The following is a 27598-nucleotide window of genomic DNA, read 5'->3' as shown; positions in this document are numbered from 1 at the left end:
CTCTGTGGACTCTTAAAAAGCAGCTAAAAACATAACTGTTCAGACAGGCATTTAGGTAGCATGGGGTACTTTATCTTAACTTTTGCATTATGTCTGTTCCCCTTGTATATTTAATCTGGTGTTTTATTTTTGTTTTATTTATTTGATTATATTTTATTTCTTTGACTGTGAAGCACTTTGTGACTGGTGTCTGTGAAAGGTGCATATAAATAAACTTTCCTTGCTTACTTGCTATATGTCCTTTTGTTATGTCTGGCTATGTGTGTTTTTCTTTCTATCTGCTGTACTCAGGTCTCTCTTGCAAAAGCGATTTTAATCTCAGTGAAATTACTTGATTAAATAAAGGCTCTATATATAAATTAGGGAATATCTTGTGGAGGAATGGTGTTCATCCCTCCAGTAGAGTTTCACAGACTTGGCAAGAAGCACTAAAGCTGTTCTGGAGGCTCGTGGTGGACTGACTGCATACTAAGATACTTCATGTTGGTTTTTCCTTTAATTTGTCACCCAACTGTATCTCGCAATGTTAAAGTGAAAAATTATTTGTACAGTAAAGTATGTGTACAAATATAAGCATAAAGGCATTATGTGCATAACTGATTATTTAGAAATAAAGCAAAATTAAAATCCGCCAAATAAATCCAAATTATCTAGATTTAAGGGTAGATTTAATGCTATATTGTGTTTTGCTTTGGACGTTTCACAGCTTTCATTGTGTAATGTTGTATTTATTGCCATTGAAATACTCCATTCTATCCTTGTTCTCTGAAGAAAGAAATCATTTGCCAATTCATGCACACGGTTTACAAATCTGTGGGCACGGATTGCAAATTTGTGGGCACAGATTATGAATCTGAGAGCACGGTTTATAAACTGTGCACATGGATTTGTTAACCAAGAGTACAGATTTACAAATGCCTTCTTTTTTTCCCCCCCTCAGCTGACCCCAGGGGGGACTCCGTACTGCAGAAAAGGAGCTGCAGCGTCAGAAACTGCAAGGAGGAGGAGGACGCTTAAATCACTGACTGCTCTATGATAAAGACCCCACTTTTCATTTTCAGAGGCCGGTCCACAGGTGACACACATTCATCAGCACACTAACTGAAACCCCAGAGAGACGGTGGAGACTTTAACCTTGTCACTGTCTGAGCAGAGCTGTTAAGAGGAAAGCGAAGGGCAGGAAGAGGTGGCACAGAGTAAGAGAAATAAGGTAAGCCTGGCAGGGGACAGTCATTAAGTGTGCCTAGAAGACATTAGTCGCTGTATAAATCATCACCAGTGGACTATAGGGAGAACTTGACCCTCACCACAAATTCTGAAAAGGGGATATGGAACAAAAAATGTCAATGACAATGAAAAGATATACACAGTGATCTACGGGTGGTCATTTCCTTTACCCCTGGTGCTGAGCCAGAAACTGGAATAATTTCTTACTATCTTTGACTTCCCATCAAAGGTAAACTTGCAATAGAAGACAATGCTGTTATCCTATTACTGCTGTCTATTGTCATCAATGTGTCAGGGCACTTGCACTCTTGGTAACTTACATCTGGGATGAAGCCAATCTCATTTAGATGGTTGCTTAGCTCTGGGTCATGGAAGGCAATCATTTGGGAGAAGACAGTCAAGTACTCTGAAACACAGGCAAAAGGGTGCAAGGTCTATACGTAATCTATTGTGTAACTTAAGTGCTAAAAACCTGAAAGAAAGGGTGCTCGACGAACAAGACTTTACAGTCAACAGTAAGAACGCAAGAGGTGTCCACAACACATAAACATACACAAACTTACCTAATAAATGATTGGATTTAGTAAATCAGTCTTTAAGCAATGACACTTTTTTGTAAACTATTTGTTACCTTATAATAAAGAGACTGTGAGGCAGAGTGGACATTTTGTGACTGATTTTTCTTTTCTTTGAATGATCAAAAAGAGACAGAAAGCCCAAATGTTGCAGGTAACCTGCTGATCCACTGTGCAACCTTGGAAACTAACGTCTGTACATGTCGAATGGAAACTCACGCAGTGTAATGCTGTGCTACCACCATTCTTCACGCTGTAAGTCAGCAAAGGAGCTCTGACAGACAGATAAACATTAGCTAGCTCTCCAGGCCATCTAGCAGGGGAAAGAAAGGATAATAGCCACATTCCCCACAGAGTTCAAGAGGTGTATGGTGTAGCTGTTTATCAGTCACGTAGGAATTGCTTGTGTCATTTCTCTGCAGGCTTTTGCAGTTTCATTTGTTTCTCTATCTCTAAATGATGTGGCTCAGCTGCAAACTCCATTAAGAAAGAACTGAAATTAGTTTTCACAGCTTAAGAACAACATGGAGTCAAGATTTAATCAACACTGAGCTGACGGCCTGATGCTCTGTGCCAGCCGATGATAATTTGTTTTTGAACTTAGCTGAATGCTCTGACCATGTTTAATACTTATTACTTAACTTGCAGTGGCAGTTGACTACATTAGCTCAAAAACATTGGATGGCTGAAGTGGAAACAAGTAATACAGAAAAATGAAGCAGAGTGTGTAATATATATTACAATCAGGAGAAACAAAAACTTAGCTTTGAGATCACAATAATGTATTATTGTGCAAAACACAGCAGAGCAGTATAACTTCTCCACACACAACAAGTGCGTATTCTAGCATATCTCACCTTGAATGACATGAGAGTTGTCCTTCAGGAAGAAGTTGTACAAGTATTTGGGGATGAAGGCAGACATGCAGGCATATGCCAGGGCTGTGAAGAGTATGACATAAGTGTGAAAAGAAGCCAAAAAGAAAAAAGGAAGGTAGAAATAAAACACTCAGCAGTGATAGTAGTAGGTTATTTAAGAGGTTAGAATTGAAATTCTTGCCTTCGTTATTGAAATTCAAGTAGAGGAATGGGGCACAAAGTGAATCCAAACCTGAAATAATGAAAAAAAAAAAAAAAAAGTTCATAATACAAATTTGCTGTATATGGTCACATAGTTGCAACAGAGGGCAAGATAGGGAGTTTACAAGATGTGACATGAGCGCCATCTAGTGTCCAGTCATGTATAGTACAATAATGAATAGTGCAAATGAAGGAGAGAGAGAATAACAAACAAAAAAGGAGAATGAAACACAAAAGAAACATCCAGTGAGACAGTAAAAGCAATTGACAGGGGAGTGACTGACCCTGCCAGTAGACCAGGTCAGGGTGGGAGACCACCCAGGCTTTCAACACACGCCTAAACTTGATGTGGCCCTGAGGAGATGACAGCAGCTCATCGTACTGGTGGCAGCGTGGGATGTCCACCTCAATCTGTACACAAGCACAAAAAAACAACCAACAAAAGAATGCAGCTTAATTCACTTTAAAAGGGTTACACTCAACATTTTACTGCTGTCTAGTTTTAAAGAAAGAAGTTACCTGTCTGTCAGTTGGTATGGGAGTATCCTTGTCTATGCTCTCATATTTGGCTTGAATGTCTCCCTGAGTTAAAAAAAATATATAAAGATAAATGTCTGCGCAAAACAATATTAAAACTGCACCTTTTCTCAACACAGGACTAGAATTTCTTTTTTACCTCAATGCCCAGCAGTGCTGCCCACACCAGGCCTCGAACAAGAGGGGGGATATCCACTCTGGCCTCTTTCCACACAAGGTTCTTCTTGTAAGGATAGGCCTGAAGACAAAACATTAAACAGAGAATATATTAACCAACTTCAATTCAACAATAACGTGTTAAAGTGAGAATTATTACAAATACAGGAAATAATATTTGAGCTGAAACAATCACCAGGCTCTGACATATTTCGGCACTCTGTCTAATTGGGAAAGACTTGTATGAATTTGTATGGAGCAAGGACCTTGAGCAGCCTGTCAAAGAGGATGATGCGGATGAGTTGGTACTCTGTGTCTCTCTCGCGGATGATGAGCGGTAGCGTGACAGTAGCCGAAAGCTCATTGCTGCTGTTGGACTGGGGCAGACTCGACTGTCTGAAGGAGAGAGAAGTAAACGAAATATGACACTACCCAAGCCAAAATAAATGATTGGGTGATGTGAAAAATAGTGAAAGGGGAGGAGAGGACGAAAGCGAGGCAAGTTTAGGATGAATATTTCTTACTCGTCTTCCAGTAGAGGGTAATAGGCTTCTCCTGCTACATCCTTCAGTCTCTGAAAAAGGAAGAGAGAAGATTAAAAACATAAAATGGATTCACAATTAAGGTTTAATTCTATTCAAAGGCGCATTTTGAAACCCAAGTGTGTTTGTCACCATCGAGGATCAACAGTGTTCAAAGGCAAGGGCACATTTAACAAAATTAAATAATACAGCGATGCATTGTTTATGGCACAGTTCTGTCAGCTAGTGCGATGAACAAGCACTTATCAATACAAATAATATAAACGTTAATGAGTGCTATGTTGTTGAAATGTTTTCTTCCCTTTGTAACAAATAATAAAATAGCTCAACAAGGGGCATGGACAGAATTTAGATTTGATAATTAGTTTCAATACTTGAAACATATTTGAAAAAGTACCCTCAAACCCCAACCCTATGTATAGTACATTCATTTACACAATACTTTACATGTCTGTGGACAAGTTCCTTTGTCTTACATTTCTGAGCTGGCACAGAGACAGTGTCACTGTGGTATCGTCAAGCAAGAAACTCCGATCCCTTCCCTGGCCAAATGACTCCCCGTCTTCCAGGACAAAACTAAAAAAAAAAAACAGAGAGAGAGATGGAGACATTTTACCAAGTCTGAATATCATCTAAAACTAGCAATGCCTTCACCAGTGTATGTGCGTGTGTGTGTAATGTACTTGGGCAGTGTGCAGATTGGAGGTTTGGACTGTATGATCTCCTTGTTGGTCAGCTCCTTCTCCAGGTCTCCCCCTGCCAGACACCACAGATGGTACACCTCATCTATGGCCCGCTCTGACAGGTAGTCTTCGTCATCGTCTAATAACACACACACACACACACACACACACACACACAGAACAGTAACCACCTCCCCATAGGCACAGATGGAGCTGCAGCACGTGCAGTCGAATGTTTGCTTTATTAGCAAGTTTAATATCATCTCCTTACATCATGTTTACTCATATGGCAATGGAATATTGTTTGGATACAACTTCAAAGAAATACCATATATAAATTCTACATGTGTGATTTCATCTGGCCTACAACAGTTCAAACAAACTAAATCTAAGAAAACCTCTCATTTGTGCTGTTAACATGATGTTAAATGTGGAGCTCGTCTTTGTGGAGTCACTGAACAAGTCTGTGGAATTAAACACAGGACGGTATGCGAAACAGGGGAGCAAAGATCTTGTTGAACTGAAAACATTTATCCCTATCAACAAAGAAGTCCCCCTTGTGTCTTTCAGTCACCTTTTGTATTTAGTCCTATTTCACAGAATTTAGAATCAAACAAATTAAAGTATGTGCGATTTCTGGAAATAAGAGGTAGGACCAAATGTACAAGAATACAAATTAAGCTGCAGCAAGGAACTGACTGGTATTGAAATTTAGTGCAACTATCTTTTAGTCCCGTTGTCTTTTGCTTTAAATAAAAAAAGGACAGATCTATACCTTCAACACCACGAAAAAGATGATTAGATAAAAGTTTATTTGAGATATCAAATGTAAAACTTCTTAAATATAAAAAACATTCCCACAGGACTGGCCAATTAGATCATTTGACTCTCTTCTTAACACTGAATACTTCTATCTATGTGCTACTATTATTAATACTGATGCCGGCACATCTAATTAAAGCTACTTCAAGATAATCGATTAGGCTTTAAGAAATTGTGTGAAAAGTTGTTAGTCACGACAAAGAAGGTTTGACAGATGATTGGTGTGTATGTGGTGTGTAAGTGTGAGTTTAAGGCAGTATGTAAACTTGTGTGTACTTGGGGCAGACCTTTGCAAAGGTCACTGATGTCCTCTGGGAGCTCCAGATGTGCACAGCGCAGGGAAGAAGAGAACAGGCTAACAGGCTTCTGGAAGGGCGTATAGAGGCAGGAGACGCCATTAAACAAAGGGTCTCCCAGCAGCTCTGCAGGGGTCGGCCTGGAGGACACATTCAAAGACATAATGGTCATAACAGCAAAATACCCACAAGCATGGAGTGTGCTTTTACATTGTAATTTTGTAAGAACTAAGAATTTATTATATTAAACATTTAGTTTTATAAAGTCATAAAAGTTGATTATCGCAGTGTCAGGCAATAACTTGCATCTGTTTATTTTGGTAACATTTCACTTGTTATTTTAGCGTGCTTTCCTGTCTGACATACACGCAGCAAGTATTTCATAACCTGTGTGACCAAAGTGTTTCGGAAACTAAATGGCTGATGTCCTCCAACAAGATTTGATGTCCAACAGAGGTTGCATTTACCTTTTGGATGGAAGAAAGGTCAGGCATTTCCTTAATAACTCGAGAACATTCTCAGGCAGCTCCTGTAAAAAATTACAACATTAACTGCAGTACACACAATACAGACAGGTCCCATTTAAACTTCTAATAATCTCACAAAAAAGTCAAGAAATTTTATGAAAATGCTTCTACAAACTACTAGTGGGGCTAGATGTGTGTGATTCAACACATTTAAACATATACACACATACAAATCCCTCGTGTTTTAGTAAGACTAATGTGTTTTTTTTAATATAATATTGTGATGCCAATAATGTGACATAATTATAGCTCTGTCCTTAAAAAAACACCATTAAAAATGACTATCAATTAAAAATATCTTCATATATTAGTATCTTATTGGTTAATATCAAGGCAGTCAATGATTTTCACTCTACCTTAATGTTATCCAAGCAACCATGTTCCTCAGCAAGAACAGTGACAATGTCGTCCATGCAACCTGAGAATGACAAATAATATCCTGGCGTAAGCCTAATTGAGCTTAAGAGCGTATTGCTCAGTACTTAAAATAATTACGTCCTTCTCACTTACCCAAGGTTAGAATGAATTTCAATCTCTCACTTATATCAATATTCTGCAGCAGTCGTCTACCCTGTAATTGATCACATTAGAATTTAAGGTGAAAATGATCCATACAGCATGAATTCAGGCAAAGCCCAAACAGCACCAAAACAATATGAATGTCTTATTCTTGTATGAAGAGGTGTATAAAAGATTCTTACTGCACACAATTCAAAGAGCAAAACCCCAAGCGACCAGACATCAGTCTTGGGTCCTGAGGGCAGAGGACCTTCGTCATGGGAAGAGTCACTGGGGTGGAAGGAGCCCTGAGCGATCACCTCTGGAGAAAGGTATGATGGGTACCTGAGGTAATGATCACAGAGCAGATAAGCACATTTCTTTGTCAGCCTCTAAATAACATTTGTTGTAGACACACAGTATTCTCCATATAATTAAACCAGCTCAGTGCAGAAACATCCCATCATAGGTTTTCATTCATTAGTGAGCTTTGATGAATTTCTGTTATACTATGTCTCTTCCATTTTATGTCTAATAGGAGAAATTAATACATGATATTCTCTAAACTACAAAATGAATGTAAAGTGACGATATTGCTCAAATTTTTGTCATTAACTGATGTATATTGAGTTGCTCCTGTGAACGACCTGCATAGCTGTTTGACAGTTACATTCATTACATTTTCCATCCACATGTTTTATTGAAAGTCATGGGCATGTGCCATCATTCCTCTTTTCAATCTGCAAAAGGATATTACACAGAGATACTTGGTAGAACACAAAAGGCCTCTGGATTAGTATAAAAGTCCAACGATCCGTTACAGTTCCTGAACCAGGAAGCTAGTCTGATGCCCCAAAACTTGGTTTCTATGAAAAAGGATGGGCCATTATTCATCGATGTTATGGTCAATTGCCTTTTTATGATTTGACTAACAGCAAACAGATACAAGTGAACCTTTGGCCCTGAACAGACAGCTCACATAGCTCAGTCCCACCAGTTTAAGAGTTCTAGAGAAGCACTAAAGGACCTTTTTCTGTGATGAGGAGAAAAAGACGTACCCAATAGGAAAATCTACATCTGCCCCATGATCAGTCATGTGATAAAGGCCAAACTTTGCCAGCTTGACATTCCCCTGTAAAGAAAAAATATATCTTAGAGTGACAGTATTACATTTAAGCAATCATTTCATTGACTTGTATGTGGACAGACTTTCAGTCAGTAAAAGATAGACATACATAAAACAGCTCAATTTTACCTTGCAGTCCATGAGCACATTGTGTGCGCTGAGGGCTCTGTGCACCATACCATGTTTGTTCATAAACTTCAGACCTTCAAGGACCTCATAGGCTATATGCAGCACCTTCTCTGGGCTAACATAAACAAAAACACGACAGTGTGTCAAGCCTTTTTGAAGATCAAGTGGTGACTGGGTCAGAGAAAAGACATGTTAAAAGAATGTATCTACATTTTCAACACTAGTATTATTAAAAGAAATTCCAGTACACTGTTGTTATTATGCAAACCTAATCTTAGCCAGTACATGGCAAGGTTAATGCATACTATTTCCCTGCCCATCATATACAATATAATTTATCAACAGTACAAGGTTTAACAATAACTGCTCACCAGTGAAAGTGAAGGGAGAAAACAATGGGTTCATCAAATATATTCTAATTACTTCTGAATAGTTCATGATTTTTAATGATAATCTCACCTGGCTGTTTTCCCCTGTTTTTGGAAATCACTTAAACTGCTTTCATAGTGTTCAGCAACAACAATCAGCCGTTCTACAGCGCAAGAAGAAGAAGAAACCAAAATATTAAATGTGCAACTGAGTAAGCAAAGATTTATTGATCCAAATTTATAATGAGTAAGCATATATTGATTCTACACTTGTAAAATAAAGAGTGAGGTGAAAACGCACACCTGGTTCTAATCTAAATCTAACAGACATTAAAATTTATTATAAACAATGTATTTACATTTTTTTGGGGGGGGGGTTGCACCTCTATGATATACAGTAAACAAAAACAATAGCTGTCTGAGGCAGTTTTTTGACAGTGTGTTGTAGAGGAGTGGATTAGACTATATTAGGGAGTTTCTACCAGGGGACCAAGAACCTTTGGAGGAACACAGGAACTAAACCTGTGTTTTGACCGGAGGAACCAGGGACTAAATATAGTTCCTGTGCGATAGTTCCAGGTGGCAAAAAAATCCCTTACTGCTGGGGTAGTATTTTCTGAAGGTTCAGGAACTTTGGTGGTGGACTCTGCAGGGCTGACCCTCACTGACTTTACAGACTGTAGTTTGTAGTGTTGTTGTGTTGTACTACAATAAAATGCAGTCCTACACAATGTTATTGTGTTCACCACTGGTAAATACAAAGCTTTATTAAATCTATTAACAACAGACTCACATACAAATCACAGCAAACATGCACTCCACACAGAACAACAGGATGAAACAAGATGACTGTCACCAGCTTAGAAAGTTAATAAATATCCAGGAATAAAGCTCTTTCTTGATTGCCCACATAAAATGCCAGGTATGTTCTGGATAAGCTCAGTGAGAGTACACATCAAGGACAGAATATTACTAAGTGAAAATTAAATCAAAGGAAATGTGACAAAATGGGAAGACAGGATATGCAATATGATTAGACCCCATACAACGGACAGAAGGTCATACCATGTTTCCCTCTGGAGATGTCCACATATTGGCAGAGTCTGGGATGAGTGATGGTCTTGAGGATCTGGAAACGTCCAAGGATTTTGATAGAGTTGGGGGTAAGAGGGAGGCCATTGCTCCCACAGACATCATGAGGGAGAGCTGAAGCAAAGAAGGTGAAGGCCCCCAGCTGGGCGTCTTTGAGGGGCCTCATCTTACCACTGGCTTGAAGCACTGACGATGGGAAAGAGTCTATAATATAATATATGCATTAATACGTGATAATATACAACTATGAATGAAAGGAACGTTCTAATCATCAGTATGGTGTATTAACAGCTAATTTCTCATTCATTCATTCGTTCAGTGTTAGCCAGGGGATTAAAAACATGAACTAATTAAATGTTAACTGCTTAGCCACAGTTGTAAATGTTTATGTTAACGCAGGCTGAAGCAAAGACCACCATTAGAGCACATGACAGGTTAACACTGTCATTGTAAGCACGGTATATTTACACCATATAATTGTACATTAACTTCGGAAAACAAAAAAGACACACTGTTAGTGTGCATAGTGATGCTGCAGTTAAACCAACTGTGTGTACATAGACTGTATAAAAGTGTGTGTATGTAGCTAAGTTATGAAAATAACTGCCTTATTGGCGCCGGGGAAACCAACGATGAAATGTGCACTTAACATCCGATAAATGTGTCTACTCACGCTTAATGGAAAGACTGTATTGCCATGTCGACAAAATAAACTTGAAGTTATTGATGAATTATGTTTAAATGAATTCCTTTCCTGCCTCGGCGGTGTGATGGGAACAGCTGAGTGAACGTGATCAACGACGTCATTTTTGTGCGACAAGGCAGTGCACAGAAAAGTATGGAAAGTATACAGGGTCATAAATGATACAGGAAGATATTTTTAGAATATCCAGAAACAGGTTGGGTTGGAAGAAGGCTGGGCAGGAACCGAAAGGACGAGGAAGCCATTACCCGTCTTATAGAGGATAGGACATACTGGACTTAATAAGACACTTCATAAACAGGTAAACACCCAATTGGTAGATGCACACACTGTGGTCATTCTGAATCTGTCCAGCATGTGCTGCTGGAGTGTAGGGGGAAGAAAGGAGGGAACTGACATCAGTATTAAAGAAAGCTAAGCTAAGTTTCACTGTAGGGAACATAGTTGGAGATGCGGCACGGGGAATATACAATCACCCAATTAAATACCTGAAGGAAACAGGGTTAATAGAGAGGATTTAAGTTTTTTTGTTTGTTTGTTTTTTGTTCTATTTTTTGCCTTTTATTTGTCTGCCAAGCTACTGCTCCGGTAGTCCGGTAGGGGGCGGTAATGCACTGTAAGCTGGTGCCAACCGCCAATCAAAATAAAAGAAGAAGAAGAAGCAGAAAGTAGTGCACGATGATTGGAGACTTGATCCTAGAGTCGGTCAAGGAGCAGGAGTAGCGGGTAAATACAAACAACTGTATCGTGAATGTAATCATGAACTTTGGGAGTGAGGACGAAGGATGGGATCATGGAGGTATGGAGTGGCAGAAGGTGGCGTTCAAAAGGAAGAAAAATGGAAATAGTGGTAATTTAAGCAGTTCAGGGGCAGAGTGATTAAATTACAAAAAGAGCTAGGGCATATCTAAGCCCGAGGCCTGAAAACCAAAACAAGGAGTGGAAAGTCATAAATGAGTTTGTTGAGTATTTCCATCTCATATCGGTGGATAAAGCTCTGGAAAAGGATGTAGGCAAAGTAAAGTTTGCAAAGTACTTGAAAAATAAGCGTATACTTGTACATGCAGTGAGTCAAGAACAACAAAACGCTCCTCTGAAAATGACTACACTGGATGGTAAAAAAGTAAAAACCCATGAACCTGGCTGCTAGATACAGGGGAATTATATCTGGAATACCACCATCTGGCTCAATAGAGGATATCAAAACAGAACTGAAAGGAGGGAAAGTGCTTGATGCTAAATGTATTAATACTAAAAGAAATTGAGAAAGCAGAAACAATGTCAGTAACCATCGACTTTGAAAACAACCTCCCAAGAAAAGTTATGCTAGGCTTCTTCAGCTATGCAGTAAGAGAGTTCATTCCTCTGGCATTAAGATGCTTTAAATGTCAAAGAATGGGTCATACTGCCAGCCAGTGCAAAGGAAAAGAAAGATGTGCAAGATGTGAAGGTAATCATGCTAAGTGTGGGAAAGATGTATAAGCAGTGCTTTAAAAGGCTCAATGGGACAAATTTTAAAGAATTCTGCAGGGAATTAGCTAGTAACATTAAAATGAATGGAAACGTAGTTGAATGTGCAAGTGAAATTACATGTATGATAACTGAAGCTGCCTCAAAAAGTATACCTAAAACAGTGATAACAGGGAATAAGATAATTGTGCCATGGTGGAATTATGAGTGTAGCTTGGCTATTAAAGAAAGAAATAGTGCTTTCAGTAACAACATGAATGTTGACAATTTGACAGAATATAAAAGGAAAAGAGCCATAGCATGCAAAATAATTAAAACAGCTAAAAGGAATACCTGGAGACTGGTTCTTCTATTGGAAGAGAGAGAGATGTGGGTCATGTGTGGAATATGGCTAAAAAGATGAGTGGGAGAAGATTAAACAATAAAATATCAGTACTTGCAGATGGAGACCAATTAGCAATAACATATATGGAAAAAGCCAACCTCCTAGGAAGAGTATTTGCCAGTGTTCACAGTGGAAATCACGTTACTGAGAGACATAAACAAAGGAAAGAAGAAGTCCTAAAAGATAATGAAAAGGTGCTTGGTAAAAAGGTAGAAATCAGCTCAGCTCTGGATATGGAATTCACCTTGAGGGAAATGAGAAGGGCAGCAGATATTCTGCTCCGGGACAAGATCAGCTGAGTTATGCTATGTTCAGTCAATTACCAGAGGGAGCGTTAGAAATAGTGTTGAAATTTTTCAATAAGATATGGACAGAGGGAAGACAACCTGTGAAGTGGAAGATGGCATTAATTTTACCATTTGCTAAACCAGGAAAAGATACATCAAATGCTGAAAACTACAGACCAATAGCACTAACCTCACACTTATGTAAATGGATCGAAAAAATGATTGTCTATAGGCTATCATGCTTTTTAGAAAAAGGAAGACTGTTAAATGAGTATCAGAGTGGATTTAGGAAAGGAAGAACCACAGCAGATGCTCTAATTAAAGTATTTAATGAAATTGAAAAGACCCTTAATATGAAGGAAATGATGGATGGCTATAGTTTTCTTTGACATTGAGAAAGCGTATGATTCCATGTGGAAAGAAGGTCTGTTAATTAAATTGAAATTGGATTTTCTATCAAACAGAACCTTTCAAGTTCAAGTAGGATCAGAAATCTCAGATAGTTTTGTTATTAAAAATGAGATAGCACAAGGTAGCGTCATCAGTCCAGTTCTATTTAATATCATGATTAATGATATCTTTGGAAATACAGGAACAGGTATACAGTCAGCACTGTACGCAGACGATGGAGCAATCTGGAAAAGGGGAAAAAATTCCTCATGTATTGAAAAGTATACAGAAAGCAACAGCCAGTGTAGAGAGATGGTCTTATGATTGGGGATTAAAAATTTCAGTAGAAAATCATGCTATATGCTGGTCACTAAAAAGAAGATAGGTAATGAGCAGGGGTTAACACTATATAGCAAGCCCATGGAAAGAGTCAGAGTGTTTAAATATCTTGGTCTATGGGTTGATGAAAAATACACATGGAAGAATCATATTGAAAATATTGAGACCAAATGTAAAAAGGTGTTAAATTTAATGAGGTGTGTGGTTACTATAATTATCTTAATATTTTTACAGATAGATCAAAACACCCAAATAACGAACAAGTAGGGGTGGGTATATACATCCCAGAATCTGACCAAGGAATTGTTAAGAGAATCTCAAACAGGTTATCAGTATACACAGCAGAAATGACAGCAGTAATCATCAGTTGCTAAAAATGCACTAAGCAAAAATGATGATGACATTTTAGAAATGTGTTTTGGGAGATCAGAAGCAAAATCACTAACTCATCAGGGAATAATGGCAGTAAGGGTAGAGAATACTATAAAATCCAAAAATATGTCAGAGTCAGAAATAATTAAGGTAAATGTAGGAAAAAAGATATTATCTTTCTAGGCTAAGACTAGCTAGGAGTGGAGCATCAAAGGTCTGTTAGAGACAGGGGATAAACAGTTACAGGTTCAAAGGGCTTTATTCAAATATTTAAAATAAACAGGTATAATAACTAGAATATAAAATCTATAAAGTGTTTTGCTGTTGTTTTTACCCCCGTTTGTTGATGACAAACGATGTTATGATGACTCCGATACAGTAGGTGTCGGCATGCACCTTTTAACGTTGGTTTGTAGCCCGCCAGTAAAACAAAGAAGAAAGTAGTGCACAGAAGACACTTACTATGAACAATTACGGTTGGTGAACTTAAATCAAACAAAGCTATTTAAAATCCTCAACAAAGTCGTTCTTGAATTGATTTTTCGAGTTAGTTTCTAAATATAGTAATTACACACAGGCAATATCCGTTGCCTCCTTGCATTTCGTGACAGTATCCGATCTATGGTACGTATGGTTAGCTAACGCAAACGCAAATTTACAGGCCTACTACATATCCGGATACTACTGAGATCTGCCGCTGGGGCCTGAATCAGCGTCTCTGCGGCTAGCTGCTCGCTGCCTGTCTGTCAGCTAATTTAGCTGATCTAACGTTAGCAGGACTAGCAGCTGTCAAGCCCCCAGCGCTCTCTGATACTTGTTGGGGTTGCTGCTCAGAGTCCATGTGAGTTTCAAAAACCTCAGTGTTTTTATTGTGTATTTTACTGCTTAAACTAACAAATCGTAACTCGTCAATAACCTCTAACCATCCGTCTAGGTAGTAACGTTAGCTTACCAGTGCTAGTTACATGAGAGTTAGCATAAAGTCAAGTTGATTTTCCTTATCGCAGTGTAGTTGAAGATACCAGCTCCATATCAGCCGAACCGGCTAATAGCTTCCTGATTTAACTGACAACGTTAACTAATTTTCAGTGCACGTTGCTGAGCAATCCGTTCTCCACAATAAGCAGATAAATTGTGTGACTGATTAACACTAACTACCTCAGTATGAAATACGATTATTGCTGTTTGATTACTGTAATTTGCAAATGATTCCATGATTTGGTCCTTGTTTTATTGTCTAACTATAGGTAGTAACTGGGCTGCAGCCAATAATGATTTTGACTTGATTAATCTGCCCAGTATGTCACAAAAATATTTATATTTGTTTATTTTCTGTTGCCAGCATCCCAACCCCAAAAAACTAATTTGGTTGTGTAAAACAGAACAAATCAAGCAAATCCTCACATTTGAGGAGAAAATAATTTATAAGTCATTATATATAAATCAGTTACAAATATTCATTAATACTGTAACCTGAATGTAGCTTAAACAAGTAATTATTTTCAATTTAATTATTTTTTCTGTGATTCAATCCCATCCCTTCAGCACTCTTCTAAATTCAATAAGTTTATGTAATAACTGCTCATCTAAACAAATATGGAATTAGAAAATACTTAATTATATTAAATAATTACTTAATACTTCACTTTTGGCACGTGAGATCAGCACTTGACATCATAATGACATTTTATACTCTAAACACTTTAATCAGGGTTTTAAAGAAAGAACTGATACATCAGCAGATAATGAAGACAAGTGATAAATGCAGCCCAAATCACGAGAGTCTCTCACTATTTCCCACCTGTTTCTGTTTTCTATGCAGTCACAGACAGTAATTGGTGTTTTGGGGGTTATATTGTTGTCATTTCTGAACCTCAGGTCATTTATTCTTGGCAATGCATCACATTTAAACTAATGTCATGAAATATCAAATCAGTATAGCTTATAAATAGTTGCCGGCATGTTAGATTTGTAATCAAATTTACCACCGTGTTGTTAAACACTGCAGGAGTGTCTCAGTTATTACTGCGTTTTTTTGTTTTTTTGTCAGTTTTTGTTTTTTTGTTTGTTTTTTGTCGTCTCAGTTATATGTATTTTTCTTTTTGCATGTGCATTCTAAAAAAATAATTGAAGGGCAAATATGAGAAAGAAACCCAGTGACCACATCTGCTGCCAAAGGCTACAGATCTCATAGTTTCTTTAAAAATACAATGTGTATGTCCTTCTAATGCCTTCAGGTGGTGCTGGCATACTGCACTCTCTTTTCATTTATAATGGTCTGGTTGGCAGACAGGTAGCGAAGTATCCTCCTACAGTATATTTTTACCGTGGGAATGAAGCATGAAAAGAGGAAACACTTGTATCGTGGTGGGTCTGCTCACACACCACCACCACCATAGCAGAGAAAGCTGGTGGTTTAATGTAACAGATTTACAGATTTGATTCAAACCACTAGTGTAGCCTGTGTATAGCTATGCAGTATTATCTTTGATATTTTAATTTGAAAATGGGTGTACACATAAAATGCTTGCGTGGACTATTGAGAACTGTATGACTAACTAAACTAAAACCTATTTTTAGGAGATTGATGTAGTCAGATGCCTTCTGCAGTTGAGCACCAGCTGTCCCCTGTATAGCACAGTCAACCTGCTAAATTTATACAGTTGCAAATCAGAAAATGAATCAAATATATTGTGATTTCCATATAATGAAGACAGGTAAATTAGGCACCCCGAAGGATGGCGAAAGCCCACTTCATTTTAACATTGTTAACACATTTGGCTATTTGCATCTGAAATCCAAAGCTGAAATGACCTCTTCATTTCTTTATGCTGCAGACCATACATCGGCCCCAGGACCCATTTTCAGAGGTTATCCAAATGAGATCAGCCTTTTTGTGGCTATTGTTATTACTCCACCACTGGTCCTGTTTAAATCAATTCAGTTTCTCCAAAAACAATGCTTTGATCCTTGATTTTATCAACTCCAGCTCTTTTGTGTTTCTAATTTCCTCATCCCCCAACATTTTGTTTTCATCTCAGGCCAGCTGTTGTTTTCCAGCGCCTCCCTGTAATATGTGTAAGAAGTTTTCTTCTCCATGCCTCAGCATTGTAAAAATCCTTCTTTTCCTCTTTCTTCAAGAAGTAATTTGCAGAGGTCAACATGTTAAAGGAACGTTACCCCAAACCCAAACTGCTGTCCAGTTGTATTTTAGTTGAGTGGCCCAAGAGTGGCTGATCCCTTTTGAACTTAATCTCCAAAACTGAATGCATACAGTGGTGATGCTAAGTATGGTTTAAAGGATACATTATTTGAATGTCACTTCTTATTTCTTACCAGTGGTTACTATGAAAGACAGAATTCATCAAAGAATTTGTCTTGCCCGAGCTGACTTGGAACTTATGAGGTTTTTATACACTGAAATGTTGCATCAAGCTTTCAAATGTAATGAGTTTGAAATCAAGATTATGAAAATCAACACATGTTCTTGTGATTATCTCTCAACATGCCTTGTTGACAGAGGTCAGAATATAGGCCTTTCAGTCATGAAAATCCCATTAGGATATAGTTTATACATACTGTGCCGGCACATTATGGAAAACATGTCAGATTATGGTTGCACTGTCAGACATATTGCAATATAGCATCCACAGTGCCTAAAGTTTGATTTAGGAATGTACAGTGTTTACTAATGAAGCAGTTGAAACTCACTACACTATATTATATGTTACAAAAAAAAATAGGAATCCGCTGTGCAATGTAATGCAGTCCTACAGAACAGCCCTGCAACCCATACCACATTTGTGGAAGACTTGTTGAGACTGTCAGAGAGGAGTTGACTTAACTCTGTTGTCATTTTAGAGGCTGTAGTTTGTGGTGGCGTTGTACTGGAATGCAAACCTTGTAACTACAAACATGTATCTTTGTAGATGTTCAGCATAGTACTTTAGAGTACCTTCTCTTTTTACGTTGCCAGTGTCACTTGGGTAAACTTGAAATAACATGGAATAGGGTAACTTTATAAGTATTCACTGTACATGCAAGCTTGATGCATGAACCTTTGCCCTGATTAAAACAAAAGCAAAGATTCTCCATCTACAAAACCCAAAAAAGATATTGCAGAATTTGCTGTCTAAGCCCCTACTGATTGTATTTCATGATCAGTTCAATATATTGTACAGCCTGAATATCTAGCATTTTGTTGTTTTTGAGATATGTTTTTTTCTTTTTTTTTTTGTCTGTTAGGTTTTTAGCTCGCTCCTTGTTCAAGATGTCAAGTCACAATCCTTTGATGAGGCTGGAGCAGCGGGCGGCAGAAGCTGACCAGATCATCGAGTACCTGAAACAACAAGTCCAGCTGCTGAAGGAGAAAGCCAGTAAGAGATGCACACACCCCAGACACTGAAATGCGTATTTGTCAGCTGGCAGGCCAATTCATTATGATAAAGTCTTACAAAAGTATATTTAGCTTTTTTTTAAGTTTCTAAATTTTTCTTGATAGGCTACGTTTCAAATGAAATAGTCTTTATGCTGTGTTCAGGTGTAGTATATAATGAATTTCTGTATTGGCTGTAGGAGTGACCTCATTTTTGGCTGACAAGCTGCTTACATACATGATTCACAGTCTCATGATTATAAAAATAAGTGAGACAAATCCCTGTAGGACTACTAGCAGTTTAATGAAACCTGAGGCCTCAGTTATGGGAAAGTGTACTTAAATTTAAGTCATTCTGAATATAATTTCCCATGGTATCTTAAGTTTAAGATCTCATACACTTTAGGTGTGGAATTCACATTACCATCCACTTGAAATAAATCAATTTATTGATAAATAAATGTTATATACATGTTTGTTTTTTTTGTTTGTTTTTTAACTTTCTCTGTTATTGTTGAGAATTTAACAAAGACACCGAGGTATTTTCACAAAATATGAGTGAGCACAAGTTTCTATTGCAATTGTGTAAATGATATATCTCTACTTTGAATAATCTCGTATAATAGCATTCTTCAACTGCACAATGCGAGACATATGAATTATTCCAAAGGGGTATGTTTTACTGCAATTTATGACCACTTGGGACTATTTCTAAATCCAAAAACTGGATTAGTGGACAATGCCATGGCTTCTTTAACTCCAAAAGAGGCACACTATTGATTTGAAGTCAACATATTTGAGATGATAGTACGTTTGTACTAGTTCAAAAGAAATTCTTAAAATGTCATGTGGATAGTGAAATTTCATTCCAGTGCTGATAGGTAACAAGACTTTGCCTTGCTGCAGTCATCCAGGCCAGTGTCAGAGAAGAGAAGAAACTGATGGTGGAGAATGCCAAACTGAAGAATGACATCGAGGAACTAAAAAAACAGCTGCTGGAAAAAGAGAAGAAGAGGGGAGGTATGTTGAGTTTGGTTCCCAGCAAAGACTTCCATCGCAGATCAAATGTTTGTTTGTCTTTAAAAAGACCTTGATGTTGTTATCCTTTACATCTAGTTATAGAAGTGGTTGTGTGTGCCTGACGGAGGAACATTTGATGTCAGTTGTTGTTCATTAGAGCATTGTTTGGTTTATACTATCCATGATAACATCTTGTGCATTCTCGCCTCAGCCCATTATAACCAGATCTTTTTTTGTTTTTATCATAAGCAAGAATACCCATGAGAGTGATGGGGACAACATGTCTGTCAGCTATTGTGCATTTGACATACTTTGACATTCAACGATATTCAACAGCTCAGATCATTAACACACATTTAATGTTTTCCAGAAAGAAGCTCCAGGAATAAATGAGGACTGGAAGAAATAAGCAATTTAACCTTATTTAAAATAACTCAATATGTTAGTGTTTGAACGTTGAAGGAATGCGTTCTTCCATGTTGTTTTTCCACACATTGTATCTAATTGCGATGTTTATTTTGGGGGTTTCATTTCAATGGCTTAAGGTGGCATAAAATAGCTTAATCAAAACATGGATAAATATGAACCTTTTTGAAAGAAATTTCAGTTGGTTTTGCTGATTTGTTATTGAGATGAACTATTGAACCCGACTGTAATAGTGCCTTGAGAAAATCATTTCTGCAGCCAAGAAATAAAAACAGTTCAGTGTCAAATTTGCTTCAACACCATTTTAAAGTTGAAAATCTTAAACTCTGCTGGACCCTGTGGCTCCTTTAAATTGTATTGTGCAGACGAGCATTGTTTAAACCCATTCATTTTTTGGGTCCACTTTGGTTGTCATATTATGACCTCATCAAGTTGTTATGGTAAATATGATTGCAAATAGTTGTCTATTTACACATCCAGCAGACATGGAACAACACGCGCATTAATTTGATATCATGTTTCTGGCCATGTGATGAATTGAAGTCCAATATTTGCTCTCCTTTGAGCTCTGTTTTGGTCTCTACCAACCCTTGATTGAAATATCAGGCTCTTTAGCTGCTAAATGCTTCACTTTGTTCACCAGCTAGTTGCTTACTTTGTCTCTCTGCTGATTGACATCTACAATAATTTCATTTGATATAATGGTGCATCCATAAAACCTCACTGTAAGTATTATACGGTATGTGATATTGTCAGATAGGTTGTAAAAAGTTGGTTCTCAATGTCAAAAACTAAAAGCCTAAACTTAAAGGAAATGTCAAGAGTTTAAGAGGTTAGTGCCTGTAATTCCAAGGTAAACCGGAAAGGTCCTGATCTTAGGTCCTAACATAGAATTAAGGTAATTAAAAGCGTTATGGTGACTGTGGTGTGCCTGCAGACCGATGTTTGTCAGACACAGACACTAGATTTTTTAGGAATTCAAACATCAGGCGCCTTAAATGAGGGGTTATTTGTCTCTGGAGAGTTATTGTAGGACATTGTTCCCTGCTTCATGGCCCCATTTCCTTGTTTCCATCAACTTGGACACTGTGTCATTTTCCCATCAACACTGTTTGCATCAGGAGAGCAGTCTTCCCACTGGGTGTGTAAATAAAGCTCCCTCTATCATTTCATTGTAGTGTGTTGATGCAACCAGCTCTGTGCATGAAGAGGGGCAACTAAGAAGCAGTGTGCCTTGTGTGTTTGTAATGTAAATGCTCTTTTTCACAGCAGTGCTGCTATGTTCATGTCTTTTCATGCTTTCACACGACATTTGGGAAACTATGTGCAGAGAATATCAGTTGTCAGAGATAGTCTTTCAGATAGTAACTATCCGCTATTTAATAATTTATTTCTACTGACCTTCTGCCTGTGTCCCTCCTGTAGTGCGGGAGGTGGCCATGCCATCAGGTGACACCAATGTTAAGTGCATTTCGAAGCCCACTCCACCCAAACCCTCTGGACCCTCTGCCTCCCCTGCTGCTGCTGTCCAGTGTGCTCCTCCCAAAGATGAGAGTAAAAAGAAGAAGCCAGAGAAAAAAGGTAACATCTGGAGAAAAAAGTATGGCACATTGCAGGGTTTTATTATGAATCCTTTGAAGTTTTCACATCCAATAAAACAGTTTCAGCTTCATTTGTTATAAAGTTTTATGATTTTATAAGCTACATTTGAGACAAGGTGTCCTTGTCTAAAGTCACCAGTAATTGAATCCAATTTGAGAATGATTTTAATGTTAATGTTTAGTGGATGTGCAACATTCTAGGATCCCATCATAAAATCAAAGTATCCATAGGTATCAAATATAATGGCATTAAACCGTTTTATATTTATGATAAGTTTAGAATACAAAACAGGAAAATCCCTGCCACAGAATTTCAATCAATTTGCAGTAAATCACCCAAATATTTAGTTTTGTTTCAGCAATAAGCTGTCTGGACTAATTAGAAGAACTATGATGGGAAATAATTAGCACCGAATGTGTTTATGGGGTTATAATTTAGGAAGAGGAAGAAACAAGCTTTAAGACACTGATCAATTCATTGGCGTGTTTGTCATTTCTTACATCCAGATGTTAGTGAGATGTTAATGAGAGATACTTCTTCCTCTCGATAAGCTGTTGTACATGTTAAATTCTTTATTTCAGGCTTTAATGTAGATGTGTTCTCACCTCATCCAAACAGTCATCACTTGTTAGTCTACAAACATATGTGGAACCTTAGTGTAGTCCTGTTAATGTTACGCTGTCATCACAGCAGAGCATTGATTACACAGGGGAGAAATGTTGAATATCAAAGGCAGGGGTTGGAATTCATATTCTTAAGAGCTGGTGTGGGCTCAGAGGAATGATTAAAGACTGTGCGATCATTTAATCAGTGCAATCCCCTGGGATAAATGTGTAAGCAAACCAAGCGAGTGAAAGGTACTCTTCCTCTTGGGAGGAAGCATCTGCTATGTCATTGGATCATGTAGCACTCACCTTCAGCCAAAAGTGGGTATTGGCATCGTCATTTAATCAAAGTGTTTACCCCACATTTCTGGGAAGAGGTAAAAAGTAATTGTCTTTTCCTTAATTTTTTATTTACTTATGGATCACTTGAAACGCATGCCCCTGCATGCAACCCTGAGGCCTGTCATTGGTGGGCTTTGTTTTCATTTATAGGAGGAAATTAAATCAGATTCCAGACAGATGCCCAGTATTGTTTCAACTATGATTTGTTTTTTATAATTTCCCTTGGAAAGATACCAGTTGGCTGAAATATTCTCAGTGCTTTTAAACAACCATTTCCTATAATATCATGCACATTTAGTATAATAGCATGAAAACTCTCACAGATGCCTCTCTTCAGCAAACCTACCCTACCCTACATCATGGATAGCTACTGTCTGACTTTTGGTACTGAAAATTCACCCAACCAAATAGTTATGTTAGCCTTTCATTGAAATAGCACAAATTAAGGGCAAAGAAATGCTAAAATAATATCAAATTTCAGTGCATAGCATGTAGTCTAACAGTATATGCTTTTCTTTTATGCCAGCAGGGGAGAAAGCGGAGAAGAAGCAGGCAGCCCCCAGCCAAGAAGATGCCAAGGTGGACGTGTCTCGTCTGGACATGCGTGTTGGACGGATAATCACAGCCGAGAAGCACCCGGATGCCGACAGTCTCTATGTGGAGCAGGTCGATGTGGGAGAGGCTTCTCCAAGGACAGTGGTCAGCGGGCTGGTCAAGCACATACCTCTGGACCAGGTACAGAGTATATAATATATAATAATTATTTTATTTATAGAGCATTTTTCAAGCAATAAGCACAAAGTGCTGTCCAAGGTGAGGAAAGTCAAAACATAAGCAACAGTAGGGACAATTGCAAGAGGTAAATAATGAAATATATGCATACAAACGTATATACATTTACAAATAAATACATACATACAGTACATATATGCATATACACACACACACACACACACACACACGATAAAAACTCTCAATATAGTATAATATACACTCAGTTGCTAGTGTATTATATACACCTAGCTAAAACAATCTAATGCAAAGGCCATGCAATAATTCCTACCTTCATGCAGAGTGCAATTTGCAGAGCGGGTTAAAGACATTTCTGGAATATCATGTGATGTTAATATATAGTGTAATTAACAGAGGTTGGGTCAGGGAACTTTGTCATATGATGAATTGGCCACTGCACAACAATCTCCCAGATTATATGTAGAGACCACACACATTACTGATTTAGATTGTCTTCATAAGGTAGAAACTAAAAAAGGCCTGTAGATGTCCAAATCAACACCTGGGCCTGTAGGCTGTCCTACTACAGTGTCTGCTTATGAGTGAGGAAGATGTAGACTTCAGTACAAATTTAGATTTTCATATTATGTATAGTACATACAAGTACTATACTATTACTCTGTTTTGAGAGTTGTTATCACTTGACACACAAGCAGTGCTGTATATGTACTGTATGTATACATTAATGGCTCGCTAGGGTCCTAAAGGATTTATTAGTCCATTTCAAGTTACTTCTTAGGTAAACACTGTGCTGATGGTTCTGCTTAGAAACTCAGCATTTTATATTGGTGATTCAGGATCTCCATTGAATATTGGTGCTAATTTTGCTTTCACGTGGATTTATGATTTGCTCCCAGAGCAAACTCATTTGTATGTAGATCATCTAAATGAAAACCATTAGTTATTTTTATGGTCATCAGTATTTCTGAGTTTGTGTCATATTTCTTGACCAGGGAGCCTTTGTGCATTACACTTCTGCATTATACTGTATGTACTGTAGACAGTGTATATCATTTAAATGGAACCATATGCTTGCTAAAATCATGTGTAACAAACACTTTGACTTTGTCAAACAAAAAGCTATTATACCTAAGAAAATCTATTGGTTAAGTTACAACAGTTTTTCCATGCACTCAGACAAATACCAGACATTAGCTTCTTAAAACGGTTGACACTGTTGCAGCAATGGCATTTTGTGGCACAGCCTTAAGTGCTCTCTGACTGCAGTTAGAAAAGTCAAATTACTGCTGTCTTTTGTGTGTATGTATCAGTCTATTACTCACAGAGGCATTACATCTAAAATCAAGTTTTCACTTTAATTTCTTGTCAACGGTCTTATTTATTTGAACCATTGCCATGTCAAGCAAGCAAGAGTGAATAATAGGTATCATTCAGAAATACAAGTCGGAGACAGGCTAATCATAAAATAACTGTTAAGTGTCTACAGTGCGCATTAAAATATTGCTTAAGTCAAACAGTTTGCTTTGTAAATACTGTTACAGAACATTCACATACTATCCCTAACTTGCCAAAACTGCCTAGAGATGAAAACTGAAAACTACCACCAAATCCCTGTCAAAGCAACTTGAGTGATTTTAGATTTATGTAGCAATTTCTTAAAGGATGTCCCTCCAAAAAAAGGTATGATTATTTTCTGAGCTCTGGTATTCATCAACTCATGGAATGCTGGATTTCTCTTTTTCTCAGCTTTTGGCAGAAACTGCCTCTGGTCTTTTAAATTTTTGGTAAGCCGCAGAGGTCTCTAGGCTCAAGTTTAAAGTTTTCCTGTTTGCTTCCTTTGGCTTATGAAATGAGGCAAAAAAAACCCATAAACCTCAGATACAGTAATTTTAAATTAAGAGATTGGAATTGGCAATATTGTTTATATTAGATTATGAAATTCTCTGTCCTGTACCCAAACAGACCGCATCAGTTGAAGGTGTTTTTTTACTTAAGTAAATTGGGTGTAATTTGTTTTTCTTCTCTATTGTCTAGAGCATATGGGCTGTAAAAATCTGTTTTAATCTTCTGTCCCCCGTGCAGATGCAGAACCGCATGGCAGTCTTGATGTGTAACCTGAAGCCAGCCAAGATGAGAGGAGTGGTGTCCCAGGCTATGGTTATGTGTGCCAGCTCACCAGACAAGGTTGAAATCCTTGATCCTCCGAGCGGAGCAATACCAGGGGACAGAGTTACTTTCCAGGGCTTCCCAGGTACCATCACCCGATTACTGTACCCTCAAAAAACAGATTACTCATTAACATAAAGCTTAAATGTTACAATCATATCCAACCAAACAGATACTGGGGATGCTTCCTCTCCAATGAGTGACTGTCAACGATTGTCTTTGAATGAAACCAACTGAAAGAATTTCCCACAATTTCCCCAAGTTTCCACAAAATGCCTCTGACTTTAGGAAATGAAGGGTGTTGTTGAACCTTCTCACTGCCAGAAACAACACAGCAGTTTCATCATTTATTCTTCTGAAGACACCAATCACGATGTGTTCTCAGACCCCACTGAAAGCTCTCATTAGAGGACTCCTCAGTTCTGTTTGGTGGTGGCTAAATGGCCTGTGACTGCTGATTTGACGGACTAATCAAAGCTCATTGCTAGGAACGTAACCTACTCTTTTTTTTTTATAGTCAGTTGAAAAGATAAGTGTCAACTAATGTAAATGAGTTTGGGGAAAGAACATGTGAATCCTAGTCCCAATTGATGAATTAATTAACAAATCAACTAGACCATACAAAAGTCAAGGTCCACCCGGTGAAGTATTCCAAACACAATCGCTAATGTATGTGGTAAAAAATCACGAGACCGCCAGGCAAGTGTGGTTGTGATTTAAGTTTCTGATTCTAAAACTCAAATTTATAATGAAACTTTGCAAAGCTGAATATTGGTGGTGAGAAGAGTAGTGGTCTTGTTATTCATCTAGTCTTTTGAGAACAATAACCAACATGGGAGTTCCCTGTGAAAAAAGTGAAGAGGGGGATATGACGTAGGTGGGTCTGTGGTCCAAGTACCCACAGCCCAGCTGCATTCTTCCCTGCAGTACACATGTGCCAGCCACTCTAAAAGCTTTTTGATTCACGAGGGATCTCTTTGGCCAGAATAATTTTTATATTAAAAGAGTACTGTTCAAACCAACCCCTGAAAACATGGTTCACCGAGAACAGGAGTGGAGGATAGAGCAAAGACGGGATTGGTTGATGGTTCGTTGTACAGTAAAAACGGAGGCTGTTCTCTGTAGTACATATAATGGAAAATAAGAGGTGAAAGAAGTTTGTCATTTTCCTAGTTTCCCTCTTTTCTCCCACCAAAGCGCCATAGTATAGATTCAATTACAGCTAATCCGCTGCTGGTGTGAGTACATGGTTGTAATTGCCCACATTTCCCCAACTAATGGGGCCCAGCATTTCTGCTTGAAGTTAAGAATGTGCGCAAGTTGCTCATCAAAACCTCTTTCACGCTTCTGATCAAAACTGATTGTTGCCACTCTTGGGTTGTAAACCAGGAGAAATGGCAGCCTTGAGAAATGAAAACACATTTGTGTCCTCATACCCTGAGATGGTTGTGTAGAGAGGAAAAAGTTGACACCAGACAGAAGCCAGCCAGTACCGGCTTTGATTCTTCACAAATGCCAAGCAGCATCAAAAACAAAGGCATTGTGAAATGAGAACCTCCCTTAATTGTTTTCCCTGGATGCATATTTTGATTCTGAGAAGTTCAGTTTAGATGTTTTGAAAAAGAACAAATGGCAGCTTTAAAAAGCTGATGGCTCTAATAGAAAGTCAGACTATTCACAATTCAAGTGGGAGAAATAAAATTAGAATTGGCCTGATAAATCGTGAATATAATGGTTGGTCATTATATTCATCTGAGGCTTTCATGAATTTGAATTGTCTTCAGCTTATATACAGATCATGTCAGTGTATGCTAAATATGAAAAATCCATGAAGGAAAGTTGAAAGTCATCTATCAGTGTGTGTTAGCATGAAAATATTAAAACAGTGTTTCAGTAGGTTATGCAAGAACATGAACATATCATAAAAAGTTCATAAAACATCAGTCCTGGATCCATAAATCCTGCATGTGTGATGGATGAGCAGGCAACAGAGGATTTTCCAATGTATCAAACTGACTTTTTGATTGCAGGTGAACCGGACAAAGAGCTCAACCCCAAAAAGAAGGTGTGGGAGCAAATTCAGCCAGACCTACGCACGGATGGCCAGTGTGTTGCAACCTACAAGGGAGCTGCCTTTGAAGTCGCCGGCAAGGGAGTGTGCAAAGCCCAAACCATGGGCAACAGTGAAATCAAATAAAATAACAGAGTTGCTTGAAATAGCTCAGTGTTTACTTGGCAATCATCTACAGTGATGACGATGTTGGTGTTGAGAAACATCATGGTGATGAAGGGAAGAAAATGCTTTGAAGATGTTCAATAAAGGGATTTGAAAATGATATATTCTTCTAAAGTGTGTCTTAAGAATCTGTCCTGTGACAATCCGTTTTTTTTTTTTTTACCTCTAAAATATACACAGTCATGAAGTTAATCAGTATAACTGTTTCTGCTTTAATTCACCAACTTTGTCTCTTCTCCTGAGGCACGTTAGCATGATTGTGCTTTGATTTTAAGGATATAACGCACTGTGCTGGACTTGAGTGAGCACCATTGGTTTCCACTTCATCTAGTCTTGGGCATTTTAATGAGCAGGAGATGAAATAGGGATGTTATACTACAAAGCCCAACAAAAACAGATCGGGTTCTGAAGCTCTTTGCAGGGGCTATTTAGATGGTACTCAGTCCCAGCTCTCCAATCTCCTGGCCCAC

General features: G+C 38.1%; 2 protein-coding genes across 12 annotated transcripts in view; one reads left to right on the top strand and one right to left on the bottom strand.

The window, feature by feature from the left end:
- Positions 1–10486, bottom strand: part of tbck (TBC1 domain containing kinase) — a 46177-nt gene extending 35691 nt beyond the window's left edge. The window contains exons 1-20 of one of the 3 annotated variants that reach the window (XM_044191438.1): positions 10331–10486; positions 9631–9861; positions 8657–8729; positions 8198–8312; positions 8001–8074; positions 7146–7287; positions 6955–7015; positions 6801–6862; positions 6385–6446; positions 5909–6057; positions 4800–4938; positions 4593–4692; positions 4099–4148; positions 3841–3970; positions 3558–3656; positions 3401–3463; positions 3166–3292; positions 2862–2912; positions 2660–2743; positions 1548–1633 (exon numbers count right to left, since the gene is read on the bottom strand). In XM_044191438.1, coding sequence (XP_044047373.1) covers positions 1548–1633; positions 2660–2743; positions 2862–2912; positions 3166–3292; positions 3401–3463; positions 3558–3656; positions 3841–3970; positions 4099–4148; positions 4593–4692; positions 4800–4938; positions 5909–6057; positions 6385–6446; positions 6801–6862; positions 6955–7015; positions 7146–7287; positions 8001–8074; positions 8198–8312; positions 8657–8729; positions 9631–9823 — 1860 coding nt within the window. In that variant the 5' untranslated portion in view covers positions 9824–9861; positions 10331–10486. The remainder of the gene's footprint in view (positions 1–1547; positions 1634–2659; positions 2744–2861; positions 2913–3165; positions 3293–3400; positions 3464–3557; positions 3657–3840; positions 3971–4098; positions 4149–4592; positions 4693–4799; positions 4939–5908; positions 6058–6384; positions 6447–6800; positions 6863–6954; positions 7016–7145; positions 7288–8000; positions 8075–8197; positions 8313–8656; positions 8730–9630; positions 9862–10330) is intronic. The other 2 variants (XM_044191436.1, XM_044191437.1) reach the window with 2 other exon arrangements.
- A 32-nt stretch (positions 10487–10518) lies between these two features.
- Positions 10519–27228, top strand: LOC122873999 (aminoacyl tRNA synthase complex-interacting multifunctional protein 1-like). Of its 9 annotated transcripts, none has more exons than XM_044191449.1 (7): positions 10519–10661; positions 17849–17979; positions 18885–18998; positions 20850–21005; positions 22500–22708; positions 24809–24977; positions 26923–27228. In XM_044191449.1, the coding sequence occupies exons 2-7, from the start codon at positions 17874–17876 to the stop codon at positions 27087–27089; spliced, it is 921 nt and encodes a 306-aa protein (XP_044047384.1). In that variant the 5' UTR covers positions 10519–10661; positions 17849–17873; the 3' UTR covers positions 27090–27228. The 9 variants fall into 9 exon arrangements, with proteins under 9 accessions (XP_044047384.1, XP_044047386.1, XP_044047383.1 ...); XM_044191451.1 differs by lacking the exon at positions 10519–10661 and adding an exon at positions 10945–11086; XM_044191448.1 differs by lacking the exon at positions 10519–10661 and adding an exon at positions 11015–11159 and having other exon boundaries at positions 20874–21005; positions 22503–22708.
- Positions 27229–27598: the final 370 nt, after the last annotated feature.

The sequence above is a fragment of the Siniperca chuatsi genome, linkage group LG3 (genome assembly GCF_020085105.1).
Source record: "Siniperca chuatsi isolate FFG_IHB_CAS linkage group LG3, ASM2008510v1, whole genome shotgun sequence".
Classification (NCBI taxonomy): domain Eukaryota; kingdom Metazoa; phylum Chordata; class Actinopteri; order Centrarchiformes; family Sinipercidae; genus Siniperca; species Siniperca chuatsi.
This window is presented reverse-complemented; position numbering and strand designations above follow the sequence as displayed.